We start from the raw sequence: 19,698 nt of genomic DNA, 5'->3' as shown, positions 1-19,698 counted from the left end.
TTGAGACTACTCCTCCCCTCCATATCCTGCAGCACTTCAGTGTTTTTTCTGTGCTCGACACAGTTAGAAGGCATAGTGGAGCTCGTCCACAAAGTATTGGAATTTTTTTTCTAAGTTTTTTTTTCCGTCAATTTCCACGTCCTTTCCCCCCTTCTAACAGGCGTGGGTCAGGGACAGTGGAAGCGGCTGAGTAGCCGTGAGTGTCGGACCTCTCTGTAAAGAGCTCCCTCACTCCACTTGCAGGCTGCCTGCAGGAAAGCTGGACGGAGCTTGGATGAAAGCCCCGTCATAGACTTCTGTCACGGTCCAGGTATGTTGGGTTGGGGCGGTCAGCGCTTGCTGCCGCTCCACTGTGGGGGATTGTTTGGTACTCACCGCTGCCCGGAGCGCGTGTACATGGGCCGCTTCACGGTCCATGCGGCGCGCTCTCACTCTCCGGCCCCCAGCATCCTAGGAGACCGCTGCTCCCTGCGCAGCAGCAGCGCTGCTTGGCTACACAGACACGCCGCCATGCTGTGTGTGGCGGGCGGGAGCACGTGTGCATAGGCCGCTCCACGGCTCTATGCAGCACGCTCTCTGCTTCCGCCATCCGCCCGCAGCAGCCGAGGAGTTCCGTTGTCCGGGGCCTACAGGACAGGCCGCTCACACGGCCCTTTGCAAAAACTTCCACAGGCCCAGACCCGGTGCTGTACACGGAGGTCGTGGGAGTGGGGGGGGAGACTTTAACAGTATTGGGCAGTGTTAAGTTTAAGAAAAAAAAAAAAACTTGGTGCTTAGTATGTTTAATGTTCTCCTGTCTGTTCCAGGTTTCCTATTTTACATCTCAGCTAAGAGTGGTACTAGGGGAATTTTGGGGTCAGTTTTCGTATTAGCAGGCACTGCACTTGCCTAAGATATATACCAGGAACTTTGGTGTTATTACTGAGTCGTGCAGTCTGTCTGTGTGGAGTTTGTATTGTCTGTCATAATGAGTAAGACACCAGCAAAATCTAAGAAACATTTGTCATGTCATGTCTGTAAGAGTGTGTTGCCTGATGGATCCACCACATGTACAGCATGTGTTGTTAATACAGCCATAAATACGATTTCCATTCCAGAAGTAAAGCCAGCATCTCAGGACCCTCCGTGGGCTTTACTTGCAGATGTATTAGTTGGTTTACAATCAGAGCTGGCCGCCTCTCGTGAAGAAAGAGAGGCGGCAAGATCTGAGTTTAAAATGAGACCATTTGAGTTACCTGGAGAATCTCAAGCTGGTCATAAGTCCACCTTGAGTGGAAAAGATAAGTTTCCTTTTCCTACTAATTTTCCTGTCTCTGGGATACTAGATCTCACTGAACAGGAGTATGAGGAGGGCGAAATAGAACAACAGTCAGAAGGTGACGACTTTGACAGCCCAGGTATTGACAATCTCATCAGAGCAGTTCGTCAGTCGCTGGAGTTTACAGAAACTGAGGAGCCACTGACGAATGATGAAGTAGTCTTTACTAAACGACAGAGATCTCCGATGTGTTTCCCTATCTCGGAATCTCTTAATAAAATGTTACTGGAGTCACGGAAAAATCCGGACAAACGGTTTTCTATTCCTCGTAGATTTAAATCGAGTTACCCGTTTCCAGAGGCCATGACAGCTACATGGGAGAACCCACCATTGGTGGATTCATCCGTATCTAAACTTACGAGGAAGTTAACCATACCAGTACCAACTGCTACTACACTTAAAGACCCTGCAGATCGTAAAATAGAGGCTATGCTAAGGTCCATGTATACAGCAACTGGAGTGCTGTTAAGACCTGGGTTGGTTGGCATTTGGGTTACTAAAGCTTTAATGGTATGGATAAAAGAGCTCAAGTCGGCTCTGCAAGATGATCATCTTATACTTCTCGCAGATCAAATCTGGGAAGCTGCTGAATATTTATGTACAGCTTCTACTGACGTCTGTCAGCTTACTTCTCGCCTGTCCTCATCGCTAGTCATAGTACGACGAGCACTTTGGCTGCGTTCGTGGCAGGCGGAGACGGAGGTTAAAAAAGGTATAGAGGCATTGCCTTATGATGGCGAGAAACTTTTTGGTCCTGAATTGGACAAATGGATTTCTGAGGCTACTGGAGGGAAGTCTGTTTTTCTTCCTTCGCCTACAACTATACCTAAACGGAAATATTCTGGTCCGGCGTTCAAATCCTTTAGAACTCAGCCCTTTCGTGGGCAGGGCACAGGAGCAGTCACGCCGGGCAGAAGAGGTCGGGGACGTAGTGCCCGACAATCCAATGCACGTCGTCAAGACACCAAGACCACTAACAAACCAGTGGCATGACGGGCTCCCAGCCCATCTCGGATCCCCAATTGTGGGAGCACGCCTTCAGAGCTTTCAGGGGGCGTGGCTGCAGACGTCCACAGATGGGTGGATCCGCAATTTAGTATTAGAGGGTTACAAAATAGAGTTCGATTATCTTCCGACAGGAAGATTTTTCACGACAGGACTGCCTGTGTCGGACGACAAGAAAGCAGTTCTGCAGGTTGCCATTCAGTCTCTGCTGAATGCTGCAGTGATAATTCCAGTCCCTGTGCAGGAACAGGGGCAGGGTTATTATTCCAGTCTGTTTCTGGTACCAAAACCAGATGGCTCAGTCAGGCCAATATTGAACCTAAAAGGTCTCAATCATTACGTCACTTACCACAGATTCAAGATGGAATCTCTCAGGTCAGTAATTGCAGGGTTAGAGCCACAGGAATTCATGATTGCACTAGATCTCAAGGATGCGTATTTGCACATTCCGATTTGGCCACCTCACCAAAGTTTTTTAAGGTTTGCGATAAGGCGAGACCATTACCAATTTCAGGCTCTACCGTTTGGCCTCTCATCAGCGCCTCGGGTATTCACCAAGGTAATGTCCGTGATGACAGCTCATCTCAGGTCCCTAGGGGTAATAATTGTTCCGTATTTAGACGATCTACTCATAAAGGCTCCGTCTCAACAATTGCTTCTCCAACATGCCTTGCTAACGTACAATGTACTAGTTCAGCACGGTTGGATAGTCAGTTTAAAGAAATCACATCTAATTCCGTGTCAACGACTTCAATTCCTAGGGATGATTCTCGATACAGTAAAACAAAGGGTTTACTTGCCACAACAGAAAGTACAGGGCATTCGTCATCTGGTGCAATTAGTGCTCAAGCCACGCACAGTCTCAGTACATTTGTGCATTCGCCTTTTAGGCACAATGGTGGCGGCTTTCGAAGCACTTCAGTTCGGAAGATTTCACTCACGTCCGTTTCAACTGGAGGTGTTAGCACAGTGGTCGGGATCACATCTGCAGCTGCACCACAGGGTGAGGTTGTCACCACAAGTCAGGGTGTCTCTTCTCTGGTGGTTAAAAATACACAATCTATCTGCAGGGAGACGATTCGGAGTCGCGAATTGGATAATTCTGACAACGGACGCAAGTCTCAGAGGTTGGGGAGCTGTAGTTCAGAGTTATCGGCTCCAGGGCCTCTGGGCGGATCACGAAAGATCGCTATCCATAAATGTTCTGGAACTCAGGGCGATTTACAATGCTCTAAGACAAGCGGTGTACATGTTTCGTTTTCAGACTGTGCAGGTGCAGTCAGACAATGCGACGGCAGTCGCATACATAAACAAACAAGGAGGAACGAGAAGCCGCATGGCTATGCGGGAAGTAGCTCGGATCCTCAGATGGGCCGAATATCACCAGGTGATATTATCGGCAGTGTTCATTCCTGGAGTGGACAACTGGGAGGCAGATTTTCTCAGTCGTCGGGATTTTCATCCAGGAGAGTGGGCATTAAATCCAGAAGTTTTTCAGATGTTGATCCAGAAGTGGGGTTACCCTCAGGTGGATCTAATGGCATCCCGCCACAATCATCAGGTGTCAAGATATGTGTCCAGAACAAGAGATCCAGGGGCAGTGGCGGTGGATGCTCTCACAGCCACGTGGCCATACAGCCTTGTGTATCTGTTTCCACCGTTTCCGCTGCTCCCGCTGGTGCTAAAACGGATCAAGAGAGGGTTCGTCACAGTCATTCTAATAGCGCCTCATTGGCCTCGGAGGGCTTGGTTCTCGGATCTTCTCGGGTTACTCGCAGACGATCCATGGCCACTCCCACTACGTCCGGACCTGTTACAACAGGGTCCGTTCCTCTACCCCGATTTAGCGCGGCTGCGTTTGACGGGGTGGCTGTTGAAAAGGCCATCTTAAGGAAAGAGGGCATTCCTGAGTCTGTTATACCAACCATGGTACGAGCTAGGAAGCCGGTTACGGCAGCTCATTATTATAGAATTTGGCGTACTTATATAGGTTGGTGTGAAGCTCGGAAATTTCCGACATCGTCTTTTAAATTATCCCGTCTTTTGTTATTTTTACAAATGGGGTTAGATGGAGGACTACGTCTTTCCACACTAAAGGTGCAGGTATCTGCGTTGTCAATTTATTTTCAAAGGAAATTGGCCTCGTTGCAGTCAATACATACGTTTCTACAGGGTGTAAAGAGGATACAGCCTCCTTTCATTCCACCTACAGCACCATGGGACTTGAATCTGGTTTTAGATTTCTTACAGTCCGATTACTTTGAACCCTTACAACAAGTGGATATTAAATTTCTCACTTGGAAAACGATTTTTCTTTTAGCCTTAGCCTCGGCTAAGCGTGTTTCAGATTTGGGTGCCTTGTCATGCAAGTCACCGTATTTAATTTTTCATGATGACAGAGCGGAACTTCGGACGAATCCCGTTTTTCTACCAAAAGTAGTGTCGTCTTTTCACATCAATCAACCAATAGTAGTTCCTGTGTTAACAGGAGATTCTGGAATGTTGGATGTAGTTCGCGCATTGCGCATCTATGTTTCCCGAACGTCTACTGTGCGTAAGACAGATACGTTGTTTGTTCTCTATGACGCAGCTAAGAGGGGTTGGCCAGCCTCTAAGCAGACCTTATCCAGATGGATCAAACTGACTATACGTCAGGCTTACCTTTATGCTAAGTTACAGCCACCTACTTCAGTAACAGCTCATTCCACACGTTCTGTGGGGACGTCATGGGCAGCGAGTCGTGGGGCTTCTACGACACAGCTTTGCCGTGCGGCTACTTGGTCGTCAGTGCACACGTTTGTGCGCTTTTACAAGTTTGATACGTTCGCGGCATCAGCATCTAGCTTTGGCCGTTTAGTGTTACAAGGGCCAAACAGCTCTCCCGCCACGGAGGAGACTTTGGTACATCCCAAGAGTACTCCAGTGACCCCTAGTGGATGAAAAAGAAAATAGGATTTTGGTACTTACCAGGTAAATCCTTTTCTTTGAATCCATAGGGGGCACTGGACGCCCACCCAGAGCAGTTTACCTGTTTTAGGAGTTCAGTGGTTCTTATGGTAACACACTTTCACGACTGGTTTAAATTTAACAAGGGTTAATCAGTTATGGTGTCAACTGTTTAGTTGTCTGTTACGTTGTGTCAACTTTATTGTTGTCTGTGAGACTATATGTAATTCTCCTTTTGTCAATCTCTCTATCGATCCTGTTCGGCTCAGTAAAAAAACACTGAAGTGCTGCAGGATATGGAGGGGAGGAGTAGTCTCAAAATTAATTTATTCAGTGCCTTCTTCCGGTGGAAGCCGTCCATATCCCAAGAGTACTCCAGTGCCCCCTATGGATTCAAAGAAAAGGATTTACCTGGTAAGTACCAAAATCCTATTTTCTCCCGGAGGAGAAGTCCAAGGAGTTGTCGTCTCTAGACAGAGACCTCCTAATACAAATACAGGTGTCGGTGCATCAATGCACGCGAGCCCTGGGAAAGATGGTAGCTTCTTACGAAGAAATTCCATTCGCCAGGTACCATGCAAGGATCTTCCAGTGGGATCTGCTGGACAAGTGGTCCGGGTCGCATCTTCAGATGCATCGGCGGATAACCCTGTCTCCAAGGGCCAGGGTATCGCTGTTGTGGTGGCTGCAGAGTGCTCATCTTCTAGAGGGCCGCAGATTCGGCATACAGGACTGGGTCCTGGTGACCACGGATGCCAGCCTTCGAGGCTGGGGGGGCAGTCACACAGGGAAGAAACTTCCAAGGACTATGGACAAGTCAGGAGACTTCCCTACACAAAAATATTCTGGAACTAAGGGCCATTTACAATGCCCTAGGTCAGGCTAGACCCCTGCTTCAACACCGGCCGGTGCTGATCCAGTCAGACAACATCACGGCGGTCGCTCATGTAAACCGACAGGGCGGCACAAGAAGCAGGATGGCGATGGCAGAAGCCACAAGGATTCTCCGATGGGCGGAAAATCATGTGTTAGCACTGTCAGCAATGTTCATTCCCAGAGTGGACAACTGGGAAGCAGACTTTCTCAGCAGACACGACCTCCACCCGGGAGAGTGGGGACTTCATCCAGAAGTCTTCCAAATGATTGTACACCGTTGGGAAAGGCCACAGGTGGACATGATGGCGTCCCGCCTCAACAAAAAGCTAAAAAGATATTGCGCCAGGTCAAGGGACCCTCAGGCGATAGCTGTGGACGCTCTGGTAACACCGTGGGTGTACCAGTCGGTGTATGTGTTCCCTTCTCTGCCTCTCATACCCAGGGTAATGAGAATAATAAGAAGGAGAGGAGTAAGAACTATACTCATTGTTCCGGATTGGCCAAGAAGAGCTTGGTACCCAGAACTTCAAAAAAAAAAAAAAAATGATCTCAGAGGACCCATGGCCTCTGCCGCTCAGACAGGACCTGCTGCAGCAGGGGGCCTGTCTGTTCCAAGACGTACCGCGGCTGCGTTTGACGGCATGGCGGTTGAATGCCGGGTCCTGAAGGAAAAGGGCATTCTGGAGGAAGTTATCCCTACGCTAATTAAAGCTAGGAAAGAAGTGAGCGCAAACCATTATCACCGCATATGGCGGAAATATGTTGCGTGCTGTGAGGCCAGGAAGGCCCCAACGGAGGAATTTCAGCTAGGTCGATTTCTGCACTTCCTACAGTCAGGGGTGACTATGGGCCTAAAATTGGGTTCCATTAAGGTCCAGATTTCGGCTCTATCGATTTTCTTCCAAAATAGAACTGGCTTCACTGCCTGAAGTTCAGACTTTTGTTAAGGGAGTGCTGCATAGTCAGCCCCCGTTTGTGCCTCCAGTGGCACCGTGGGATCTCAACGTGGTGTTGGATTTCCTGAAGTCGCATTGGGTTGAGCCACTTAAATCCGTGGAGCTAAAATACCTCACGTGAAAAGTGGTCATGCTGTTGGCCTTGGCGTCGGCCAGGCGTGTATCAGAATTGGCTGCTTAAAAGCCCTTATCTGATTTTTTTATATGGATAGGGCGGAATTGAGGACTTGTTCCCAATTCCTTCCTAAGGTGGTATCAGTGTTTCATGTGAACCAACCTATTGTGGTGCCTGCGGCTACTTGGGACTTGGAGGATTCCAAGTTACTGGACGTAGTCAGGGCTCTGAAAAATATATGTTTCCAGGACGGCTGGAGTCAGGAAAACTGACTCGCTATTTATCCGATATGCACCCAACAAGCTGGGTGCTCCTGCTTCTAAGCAGGCTATTGCTTGCTGGATCTGTAGCACGATTCAACTTGCACATTCTGCGGCTGGACTGCCGCACCCTAAATCTGTAAAAGCCCATTCCACGAGGAAAAGGGCTCTTCTTGGGCGGCTGCCCGAGGGGTCTCGGCTTTACAATTTGGCCGAGCTGTTACTTGGTCGGGTTCAAACACTTTTGCAAGAGTCTACAAGTTTGATACCCTGGCTGAGGAGAACCTAGAGTTTGCTCATTCGGTGCTGCAGAGTCATCCGCACTCTCCCGCCCGTTTGGGAGCTTTGGTATAATCCCCATGGTCCTTACGGAGTCCCAGCATCCACTTAGGACATCAGAGAAAATAAGATTTTACTCACCGGTAAATCTATTTCTCGTAGTCCGTAGTGGATGCTGGGCGCCCATCCCAAGTGCGGATTGTCTGCAATACTTGTATATAGTTATTGCCTAACTAAAGGGTTATTGTTGAGCCATCTGTTGAGAGGCTCAGTTATAGTTCACACTGTAAACTGGGTATAGTATCACGAGTTATACGGTGTGATTGGTGTGGCTGGTATGAGTCTTACCCGGGATTCAAAATCCTTCCTTATTGTGTCAGCTCTTCCGGGCACAGCATCCTAACTGAGGTCTGGAGGAGGGTCATAGTGAGAGGAGCCAGTGCACACCAGGTAGTCCTAAAGCTTTCTTTAGTTGTGCCCAGTCTCCTGCGGAGCCGCTATTCCCCATGGTCCTTACGGAGTCCCAGCATCCACTACGGACTACGAGAAATAGATTTACCGGTGAGTAAAATCTTATTTTTTGCCTTTAAAATAAGAATTTTTCCCTACTTCTCCTTGTCCACTCCTATTGAGACTGATTTCCAATTGAATAGCACAAAAAGTTGCAGCCAAAGGTTAATAACCCACGCTAAGTTATTTTTGTCCAACTATTGGCTGATTGATTTGGCCCCATAATATAAGGGTTACAGAGTGGTTTCTGAAAAGCAAAAAAGAAATGAAATCCATTCATTAGTACAACAGCAAATCATCAGGTCAGAGCAGAATGATCAATGAAAATGAGAAAACTACAGTCACACACAATACTTAAAGAAAGAGCACTAAATCAAGTTGTGGTCATTTATAACACTAGTGGCTTGGTAAGAGGGGCATTGTAATATGTCGGCTAGAGCGTCTAGGTCAGTGGTCTCCAACCTTAATTGGGGTGTGAGCTGCTTTCGGAAAATAAAATCTCTGAAAGAGCTACCCCCTCCCCACAATGCGTGCGCGTCCCTGCAAAAGTGGGTGTGTCCTCTCAAAAGTGGTTGTGGTCGCACAACTACAAGTATTGCCCCCCCGCGTATTGCCAGATACACAAATAATGCCCCTCAGCAGTGCCAGATACACAGATAATGCCCCTCAGCAGTGCCAGATACACCAATAATGCCCCCCAGCAGTGCCAGATACACCAATAATGCCCCTCAGCAGTGCCAGATACACCAATAATGCCCCCCAGCAGTGCCAGATACACCAATAATGTGCCCCCCCCCCCCGCAGTGCTCACTACTGCTGGCTTTTTTTTTTTTTTTTTTTTTACAGCCGCCGGTGCTCCTCCTGTATGAGGGACGGAAGGGGAGGACATCGCAGCGCGCACCACTCCTGTGAAGTCCGGACTCATGAGAGCAGCTGCCGTGAGGGTGGCAGAGTCTCCGGCGGAGGGCATTTGAAATATGGCGCCGGTAAGTGAACCAATCAAAGCTTGCGGTCCGGCAGTCAGTCAGGTGCTGCCGCTGCTGGTCCACAAGCTGTGATTGGCTAACGGCCGGCACCATATTAAAAATGAAGGGAGGAGGAGTGCCAGTGACTTGCCAAGTCCGTGCGCTCTGTGAGTTACTGAAATTACTTTGGCAAGCTACTGGTAGCTCGCGAGCGACTGGTTGGTGATTACTGGTCTAGGTACAGGAATAATGTTCCTTTTTATTATATGCTGTATCTGGCAAGTAAGTCATACTATGGGCGGGATTCAATTCTTTTCACCCCTTTCCACACTCGTTCTGTTTCTGCCCTCGGGGACGTTGTATCATTATTTCAGTTCGCTACCATCGGAGTAGCGAGGAAGCCAACCCTTTACACAGTAAACCTGATTACTATGGGCGCAATATGCGCGATAGCGGAGATCATTTTAGAAAGGAAATTGGGCTTCATATAGCATTTGAATCTCACCCTATTTGTTTTATGGAAGAAAGAGTTGGTGGGGCTTCTGAATTCCTGTTGAGTGCAGTTTTTGAGCCTGCTTTGAAACACCAGCCATAGGTGCAAGCCATAAGGAGTAGGACTGTGATGTTAGTAACCAGGGCGATAATATATGTACACTAGTCTACATGAGTATCGGTGTAAGTCAGGTCCAAAATGTATGGTACAGAATGCCTTCCCGATCACACCTCCTTCAAAATAACCATCATTTTCAAAGAATATACCCTATTAAGGACTGCCCACAGTGAGATGAGCGAGGGGTGGGGGGATAAAGTAAGAACATGTGACACAATCTCAGATGGTGCTAGAGAAGTTAGGATTAGGGATTCCCTAAATTGAGAGAGTATGTGAAATTGTAGTGTCCATAGCAGTGAAGGAAATGAGACAGATTTTATTAGTTGGGATTCTGTCTGAATCACAGTCGAGGCACATGTTGAGAATACCATAGAACATCTTGTGTAAGATGAGCTGTACAAAAATTACATTGTAGAACAGGCATTCCTTCCTTCTCAGGTTTTTGCAATACCCTTAGTTTTACACGTCTCTTTTTGGATGATAAAAATGAGCACGTTTGCAGTGATTAGAATAGAGGATTTTGGAAGGAACATTTCACGAAAATATTTGAGGTAGTATGTTCGTTTTAATGGTTTGCACTTCTTGTTCTTGAAATGTGTTATCCATCTAATAAGATCTTTAAGATTATTAAGGTAGTTCTGGTTAGATATACCTAGAGGTATTTAGGTCTGTTTTATTTCAAATTGAAATTGTGGCTTGGTGCAAGTATAGCATGGAGCGAGTCTGAGACATACCGTAGGTCTCAAACGTCTGTTAGATTTGAAATTGTAAAGCTCACTATATACAGTCAAATCTTTTAAAAGATTAGGAGGGAGAACAGTGAGGTCTAGGATGATATTGTCTGCATACATGGTGCTTTTGTATCTATCTGGGGCTGGGGTTAGATGTAATTTTAGATGCCAAGGTTAAATCATGAGGGTAAAAAAGAGGGTCATCCCTGTGTGATATCATTGCAAATTGAAAAGGGCTGAGAGTCCAGGCCTTTGGTAGACCTGATAAGTTTGATTAAGATAGAGATATTCAACCCCAGGCAAGAAGTAAACAACAAACCTATAGTAAAGCAGAGTAAATCAAAATGAAAACAATTTGAAGCCCAAGTTCAGTAGGAAATTAGACCATAACTCCCACTTTCAGAGAGATCCTTTCTGACCTAAAAAATTGCTGCTATTTCTGCCCGGATGATGGTACAAACAGGAACAATAATTCATATGCTAGATGTACAGTTTTATCAGGTAAAATGCTATTTTTAGTTCAGGTTGAGTATCCCATATCCAAATATTTTCCGAAATACGGAATATTCCGAAATACAGACTTTTTTGAGTGAGACTGAGATAGTGAAACCTTTGTTTTTTGATGGCTCAATGTACACAAACTTTGTTTAATACTCAAAGTTATTAAAAATATTGTATTAAATGACCTTCAGGCTGTGTGCATAAGGTGTATATGAAACATAAATGAATTGTGTGAATGTACACACACTTTGTTTAATGCACAAAGTTATAAAAAATATTGGCTAAAATTACCTTCAGGCTGTGTGTATAAGGTGCATATAAAACATAAATGCATTCTGTGCTTAGATTTAGGTCCCATCACCATAATATCTCATTATGGTATGCAATTATTCCAAAATACGGAAAAATCCGATATCCAAAATCCCTCTGGTCCCAAGCATTTTGGATAAGGGATACTCAACCTGTATAAGAAAGGTTGCATTTTGGAACAATTCATACAGTTTTGTCTTGGACACTGCAGTCCTTCTAAAGGACTGTCACAGAACCTGTGATGCCTACTTTGTGCTGTTGGGGAACCCTGCACTGTCCGCTAGCCAGTTCCCAATGTGTGGTTTCCTTTCATCATTCCTTACCTCACTTCAGGAAACTACCCGTGTAGAGCTATATTTAGTAACACAACCACAGAGGTGCACAGGTCACGGTCTCTTACATGATCAGCACACCCCTCTCACTGCTGTGAACTTTCTGGTGATATGATTGGCTAATAATGAGTATACACACAGATAACATGATATGAAGGGAGATTTGTCAAAGCTTGGAGAGAGACAAAGTTCCAACCAATCGGCCTCTGTCATTTTACAGGATGTGTTTGCAAAATGTCTGGAGCTTTATCTCTCTGCAAGCTTTGATAATTCTACCCCTAAGTCTTAATTCAACAAGCTACTCACACCCGTATCAACACCTTTTAAAAGAAGTGAAAAAAAGCTAAAGGAAACAAAAACACTCTAGTAAGCCATATCACATTTGCAACTGGGTAAATCTCCAGGTCCAGATGGACTTTCTAATGAATATTACAAATTAGTATAACAGCAGGTGGCTTTGACTTTGGTGGAGTTGTTTAATGATTTGATTAACAATCATTCGCCTGTTCCCCATTTTACGCATACCACTTTGGCTTTGCTTCCCAAATCTCATGAGGATCCACAGCTGTTAGAATCATATCGGCCTATTAGTCTGATAAATACGGATGCCAAGCTCCTTGCTAAAATATTGACAGACTGCAGAGCTTTTTGTCTGATCTACTTACCCTACATTAGTTGGGATTTGTCAAGGAACGTCATTCTGTCCAGGGGATTAGAGTAGCATTTTCGTTGGTTGATGCCTCTTCTAGTCTAACTTCCACTAGTAATACGTAATTGAGCCTTGACGCTACCAGGGCCTTTGATACGGTTCTTTGGCCACCATTTTGCAACCCTTCAAATTAGAGGATTTGGCACATTTTTCATAAATATTAAATACTTATGTATGTCTCCTATACCTACTCTGAAGATACATGGTCACTAGCACTTCATCAGAGCTGTTTAGAGGAAACTGGCAGGGCTGTCCTCTTTCGCCTCTATTATTTAACGTTGCCAATAGATCCTTTGCATAGCATGTTAGAGAATGATGTAACATTTAAATCTGTATAGGTTTACGGACAGTTAAATTTGCATTTGCAGACGATTTTCTGCTTTATATAGCCAATTCCACTGAATTCATGGTTCATATTTTTGATATATTAAAACAGTTTGAAGAAGTGTCTGGGTTCGCAGTAAATACAGCTAAATCAGTAGCACTTTATCTGGGTCAGTGCGCTAAACCACCGCAGCATTTTGGAAATGTGTCCTTTAAAAAGGCCAGGGCTTATGTCACGTATTTGGGAGTTAAAATTCCACGATGTTTATTTAACCTTTATTCAACTGTACACCAGTCTTCAAAAAAAATATCAGATGAGCTGGAGGGTTGGAAAGATTTGCCCCTATCATATCTCGGACGATTGATTAGAATCAAAATGATCTCTTTTCCGAGACTTGTATATCTTATCCAAGCCTTTCCTCTATTCATAACGTTAAAAGATCTACAAAACATTTTTAAGGTTTTTGGAAAATTAAATATATCTTAATCCTTTTCCTGTGCCAAATACAACAGTCTTAATTAAATGGTGTCTGTTTTCTGGATATAAAAAAAATGTATAATAGAATGGCAGTACTGGATCCATGACTGTGACAACTATGCAAATACCTCTCTTGAGAGGGGATTCCAAGAAAGGGCCAATTTAATTTTTTTTCCCTACATCTCCATGATTAGGAGGTCCCACCACATATAAAGGAGGAATCTCTGTACCTAAAGCTGGATTGAATTCTCACAAATCATTGTTTGTGCCATTTTTAGGTAACCCTGATTTCCAAAATGGTTTGGTGTCCATATCGGTTTACAGTATGGCAGGTGGGAGGCGTTACTAAACTGGTTGCTTAGTGAATAGAAGTTTGCACCATGTATTCATTCTCTGAAACTGTAGAGTTGTGTAGCATTTTGTCGGGTTACTTCCTGGCTTTCTGTAGGTCAGGTATTATATGAACTTGGTGGTTTGAGTATTCTCAGATAAAGATTGACAAAGTACAATAGATACTCTTCTATCTGAGCCCCCGATAATAAAGAAGGCAATCTGCGTTTACTATAAGTGTCTTAGGGACAATTCGTCCTCAAGTGGATTAGCACAGTGGTTGTTAAGTTTCCTGCATATACTGTTAAAGATTTCCTTGCTACTCATAATGTTTTTGTAAAATTTGATTATCATCTATGTACAGGGAAATGTTTTTAAATATTTTCTATAGAGCATATTTGTCTCCACATAGAAGTTTTCTAATGGGATGTTCTTCCTCTCATTCATGTTATAGATGTGGCTATGGTTACTTGGCCCTGTACCACTGTTTTGGTCCTGTCCATTGATTAGGAGGTTTTGGCTTCTTGTCAAAAATAACGCTGAGACTTCCTAGCTTAATTATATTCCTTTCACGGCAGAATGGGCAATACTTGGCCTTGTCCAGGTGATATGTGAGCCAGCAAAGAGGGTAGACGTTTACTTCTAGTGGTTGGCGCAGCAGCCCGTAAACAATTCTGCATGAATGGGTATTGGCATAGTCACCGTCATTGTCACTATTTAAGTCCAAACTCTCTTATTTGTTCCGTATGGATTGGATTGAAGTAACTTTAGAATCTAAAGTAGAATTTTTTTTATCATTTGTGGGAGTTACATATCCATACTATCTGTAGAAATGAATCTACGGTTGTCTGAAAAATACATCTTGGTACCTACTGCGCTTATTAGACTATGACCCAACCATAGAGATTGAATCTCTCAATGTTGATTCTAAACATGATTTCATTGGGGAGTTGTAGGGCCTCCGGCGGGCTATATGAGAGAGTATATTTTATTTTGTTTGTTATTCTACTCCATCGCTGTCTTCAGCATTATATTATTACTGTATCTTCTCAGAATGTTATGATCCAAGTTGAAACACTCAACTTTTATCTTGGTCTTTGTACTACTTGCTTTGCCTTCTGACATAAGGATTGTTTACATGTCTTTCCTTATACGTTGTATGCTGTATTCATATAGTGCTTCAATAGTAGATCCTCTAAAAAATAAAATAAAAAAAATGTGTGTATGTATATATATTTATATCTATATATCTATATGTTGCCAGTCTGGTAGGTGCTGTGGTAACACTCATGGTTGCCGTTTGAATTGTTTTCTGCGCCGCCTTCTAGGCATCTTTAGCAATGGACATTTGTGGGAGCTATTTCGTTGTTGCTCCGATCAGATGGCTGTTGCCTGTTAAGGCACCTGACAGCTCCGAGTTCCATCTAATGCACTTGAATGGGCATCCAGAGTCTGGATTTGGGAGCACAGACTATGGACTTATTAACACATTTTGTTTGCACCTCCTGAGGCTGTGAAAAAAAAATGTGACTTTACGCCACTTATGGTCGTTTATGGTGCTGCTCTGCCAAGCAGCCCTCGTTTTTAGTCTTGCATGTATAATATGTCAAGTCTACTGTACAGTTGCAATGTGCAGTATGAACTCGTCCGTGTAATGTATGCTATGTTTTTCCCCCTTCTTATGCTATGTCTTCCCCCTTCATGTTGCTGCTTGGCGATGCATTGTACCACAAAGAATTCCTAGTGTACGTGAGTACACCTGGCCAATAAAGCTGATTCTGATTCGGTAATAGACGCCCATTCTTTTAGAAAGCCAGCAGGTGGCGCACGCCACAATTGAATCGGCCCCATGCTGTGTGGTGGCCTGGTTTATTTCAGGTATGTGTAAACTGAACCAGAAAATATTTTTGACATTTGTAATAAGAGAAGTGCATTGTCAGTCTTGATATTTGGCTGAGTTCTTATTATTGTCATAGTCGTCCTACTGTATGTATGTCGATACACCGTAGTAAAAACTCTATTGATGTGCTACACACTTATTAAAAGAGGTAATATACATTTTTGCAGATGAGTTAGGAATATTAAGAACTTCCTATAAACATCATTTGCTTTACAGGATGTGAGCTGCAATGAGATCCAAGTACTCCCATCACATATTGGCAAATTAGAATCATTACGGGATCTTAACATCAGGAGAAATCACTTGGTACGGCTGCCAGAAGGTGAGTAGAAAACATGGCTTATTAATTGATTTTTATGGGTTAGTATACAGATTCCAAGGGAGTTTCACTTCCTTCACTACTGTCATGCTTCTCATTTTCTATTTATTCTTTTAATTGGCCGTTCCTTATAGAGTCAAAAGAACGGAAGGATTGCATTTTTTTTTCATGTTTATCTTATCACTGTGGTGCTAGTATTCAGTGTTTCTCAATGTGATTGAAGTGCTAGTAAACCACTCTGAAATACCACATAGAAATATAGTGGTAACATTAATTATTTTCGTCAAATTGCAGAATAAATGATTTGTAAATTAATAGAAAACACTAAACATAGTGGTTTACAAAAGTAATCTATACACAAAAAAAACCCAAAAAACAGAATTTTTGTCTGCCTGTTTGTGCCGGCATCACGCAAAAACTACTGGATGAATTTGGATTGCATTTTCACTATTGTATAGCTTAGTGACCTACAAAGAAACTGAGGTATGTATGATCTTGATGTGACATCAGAAAGAGGAGCAATAAAGGAAAAAACATCCTTTGACACTCAGCGCACTATAAGTTGGCATTCCGATCATGCTTCTGCGGAATTGGTCTCTGCCCAAGTTATGCAACGGAACCCGACTTAAAGTGACTGTTCTGCAGAGGAATCTAATTGAGGCACAGACTATTGGGATGTGGCTCAGGTGAGACTGTTTTTCTCTAACGTCCTAGTGGATGCTGGGAACTCCGAAAGGACCATGGGGAATAGCGGCTCCGCAGGAGTCTGGGCACAACTAAAAGAAAGCTTTTAGACTACCTGGTGTGCACTGGCTCCTCCCACTATGACCCTCCTCCAAGCCTCAGTTAGATTTTTGTGCCCGGCCGAGCTGGATGCACACTAGGGGCTCTCCTGAGCTCTTAGAAGAAAGTATATTTTAGGTTTTTTATTTTACAGTGAGACCTGCTGGCAACAGGCTCACTGCAACGAGGGACTAAGGGAAGAAGAAGCGAACCTACCTGCTTGCAGCTAGCTTGGGCTTCTTAGGTTACTGGACACCATTAGCTCCAGAGGGACCGACCGCATGGAACTGGCCTTGGTGTTCGGTCCCGGAGCCGCGCCGCCGTCCCCCTTACAGAGCCAGAAGCAAGAAGAAGTCCGGAAAATCGGCGGCATGAAGACTTCTGTCTTCTCCAAGGTAGCGCACAGCACTGCAGCTGTGCGCCATTGCTTCTCATACACACTTCACACTCCGGTCACTGAGGGTGCAGGGCGCTGGGGGGGGGGGCGCCCTGAGCAGCAATAAAAACACCTTGGCTGGCAAAACAATCACAATATATAGCCCCACAGGCTATATATGTGATGTAGTACAGAAAAAATTATGGCTACAGGTGCCACCAAGCGCCTTGGCAAATGTATTCACAACACAATGATGTGATAATTACCCCTGCCAGAATCCTTAAAAAAGCGGGAGAATAGCCCGCGAAAAAGGGGCGGAGCTATCCCCCTCAGCACACTGGCGCCATTTTTCCCTCACAGTTCCGCTGGAAGGAAGCTCCCTGGCTCTCCCCTGCAGTCTACACTACAGAAAAAGGGTAAAAAAGAGAGGGGGGGCACTAAATTTAGGCGCAGTAAATATTATAGCAGCTATAGGGGACATAATTCAGTTAGTCCCTGCAGTATATAGCGCTCTGGTGTGTGCTGGCATACTCTCTCTCTGTCTCCCCAAAGGGCTTCTGTGGGGTCCTGTCCTCTGTTTAGAGCATTCCCGGTGTGTGTGCGGTGTGTCGGTACGGCTGTGTCGACATGTTTGAGGAGGAAAATTATGTGGAGGCGGAGCAGATGCCTGTAGAAGTGATGTCACCCCCTGCGGGGCAGACACCTGAGTGGATGGTTTTATGGAAGGAATTACGTGCAAGTGTCGACTCCTTACACAAAAAATTTGACGACATGCCAAATGCGGGACAGCCGGCTTCTCAGCTTGTGCCTGCCCAGGTGTCTCAAAGGCCATCAGGGGCTCTAAAACGCCCACTACCTCAGATGGCAGACCCAGATGTCGACACGGATACTGATACCAGTGTCGACGACGATGAGTCTAATCTAATGTCCACTAAGGCCATTCGCTGCATGATTGAGGCAATGAAAGAGGTGTTACACATTTCAGATTTAAACCCAGGTACCACAAAAAAGGGTATTATGTTTGGGGAGAAAAAATTACCCGTAGTTTTTCCCCCATCTGAAGAATTAAATGAAGTGTGTGAAGAAGCGTGGGCTTTCCCTGATAAAAGATTGATAATCTCAAAAAAATTACTAATGGCGTTCCCTTTCCCGCCAGAGGATAGGGCACGTTGGGAAACACCTCCTAGGGTGGATAAAGCGCTCACACGTTTGTCTAAAAAGGTGGCACTTCCGTCTCCAGATACGGCCGCCCTGAAGGTGCCTGCGGATAGAAAACAGGAGGCGATCCTGAAGTCTATATATACACACACAGGCATTATACTTAGGCCAGCTATTGCGTCAGCATGGATGTGCAGTGCTGCCGCTGCGTGGTTAGATTCCCTGTCAGAAAATATTGACACCCTAGACAGGGACACTATTCTGCTAACCATAGAGCATATAAAAGACTCAGTCTTATACATGAGAGATGCACAGAGGGAGATCTGCCGGCTGGCATCTAAAATAAGTGCATTGTCCATTTCTGCTAGGAGAGGCTTATGGACCCGGCAGTGGACAGGGGATGCAGATTCCAAAAGGCACATGGAAGTTTTGCCTTATAAGGGTGAGGAGTTATTCGGGGATGGTCTCTCGGACCTCGTTTCCACAGCGACAGCTGGGAAGTCAACATTTTTACCCCATGTTCCCTCACAGCCTAAAAAAGCGCCGTTTTATCAGGTACAGTCCTTTAGGACCCAGAAAAACAGGCGAGGAAAAGGCGGGTCCTTTCTGTCCAGAGGCAGAGGTAGGGGAAAAAGGCTGCAACAAACAGCTAGTTCCCAGGAGCAAAAGTCCTCCCCCGCTTCTTCCAAGTCCGCCGCATGACGGTGGGGCTCCACAGGCGGAGCCAGGTACGGTGGGGGGCCGCCTCCAAAATTTCAGCGATCAGTGGGCTCGCTCACAGGTGGATCCCTGGATCTTTCAAGTAGTATCTCAGGGGTACAAGCTGGAATTCGAGGCGTCTTCCCCCCGCCGTTTCCTCAAATCAGCCTTGCCAGCAACTCCCTCGGACAGGGAGGCTGTGCTAGAGGCAATTCACAAGCTGTATTCCCAGCGCGTGATAGTCAAGGTGCCCCTACTTCAACAAGGACGGGGTTACTATTCTACACTGTTTGTGGTACCGAAACCGGACGGTTCGGTGAGACCCATTTTAAATTTGAAATCCTTGAACACATACATAAAAAAATTCAAGTTCAAGATGGAATCGCTCAGGGCGGTTATTGCAAGTCTAGACGAGGGGGATTACATGGTATCCCTGGACATCAAGGATGCTTACCTGCATGCTTACCTCCTCACCAGGAGTACCTCAGATTTGCGGTACAGAATTGCCATTACCAATTCCAGACGCTGCCGTTTGGTCTGTCCACGGCACCGAGGGTGTTTACCAAGGTAATGGCGGAAATGATGATACTCCTTCGAAAAAAGGGAGTTTTAATTATCCCATACTTGGACGATCTCCTAATAAAGGCGAGATCCAAGGAGCAGTTGTTGGTAGGAGTAGCACTATCTCAGGAGGTGCTACACCAGCACGGTTGGATTCTAAATATTCCAAAGTCACAGCTGGTTCCGACGACACGTCTACTGTTCCTGGGAATGATTCTGGACACAGTCCAGAAAAAAGTGTTTCTCCCAGAGGAAAAAGCCATGGAGCTGTCGTCTCTAGTCAGAAACCTCCTGAAACCAAAACAGGTGTCGGTGCATCACTGCACGCGAGTCCTGGGAAAGATGGTG

At 45.2% G+C, this 19,698-nt stretch overlaps 1 protein-coding gene across 1 annotated transcript in view; it reads left to right on the top strand.

Moving 5' to 3' along the window:
* Positions 1 to 19,698, top strand: part of LRCH3 (leucine rich repeats and calponin homology domain containing 3) — a 318,072-nt gene that overhangs the window by 116,104 nt on the left and 182,270 nt on the right. Inside the window, exon 4 of the mRNA XM_063916572.1 lies at positions 15,671 to 15,776. Coding sequence (XP_063772642.1) covers positions 15,671 to 15,776 — 106 coding nt within the window. The remainder of the gene's footprint in view (positions 1 to 15,670; positions 15,777 to 19,698) is intronic.

Source organism: Pseudophryne corroboree, chromosome 4 (assembly GCF_028390025.1).
Source record: "Pseudophryne corroboree isolate aPseCor3 chromosome 4, aPseCor3.hap2, whole genome shotgun sequence".
Classification (NCBI taxonomy): domain Eukaryota; kingdom Metazoa; phylum Chordata; class Amphibia; order Anura; family Myobatrachidae; genus Pseudophryne; species Pseudophryne corroboree.
Note: the sequence above shows the minus strand (reverse complement) of the source record. Positions and strands in the feature narration are given on the sequence as shown.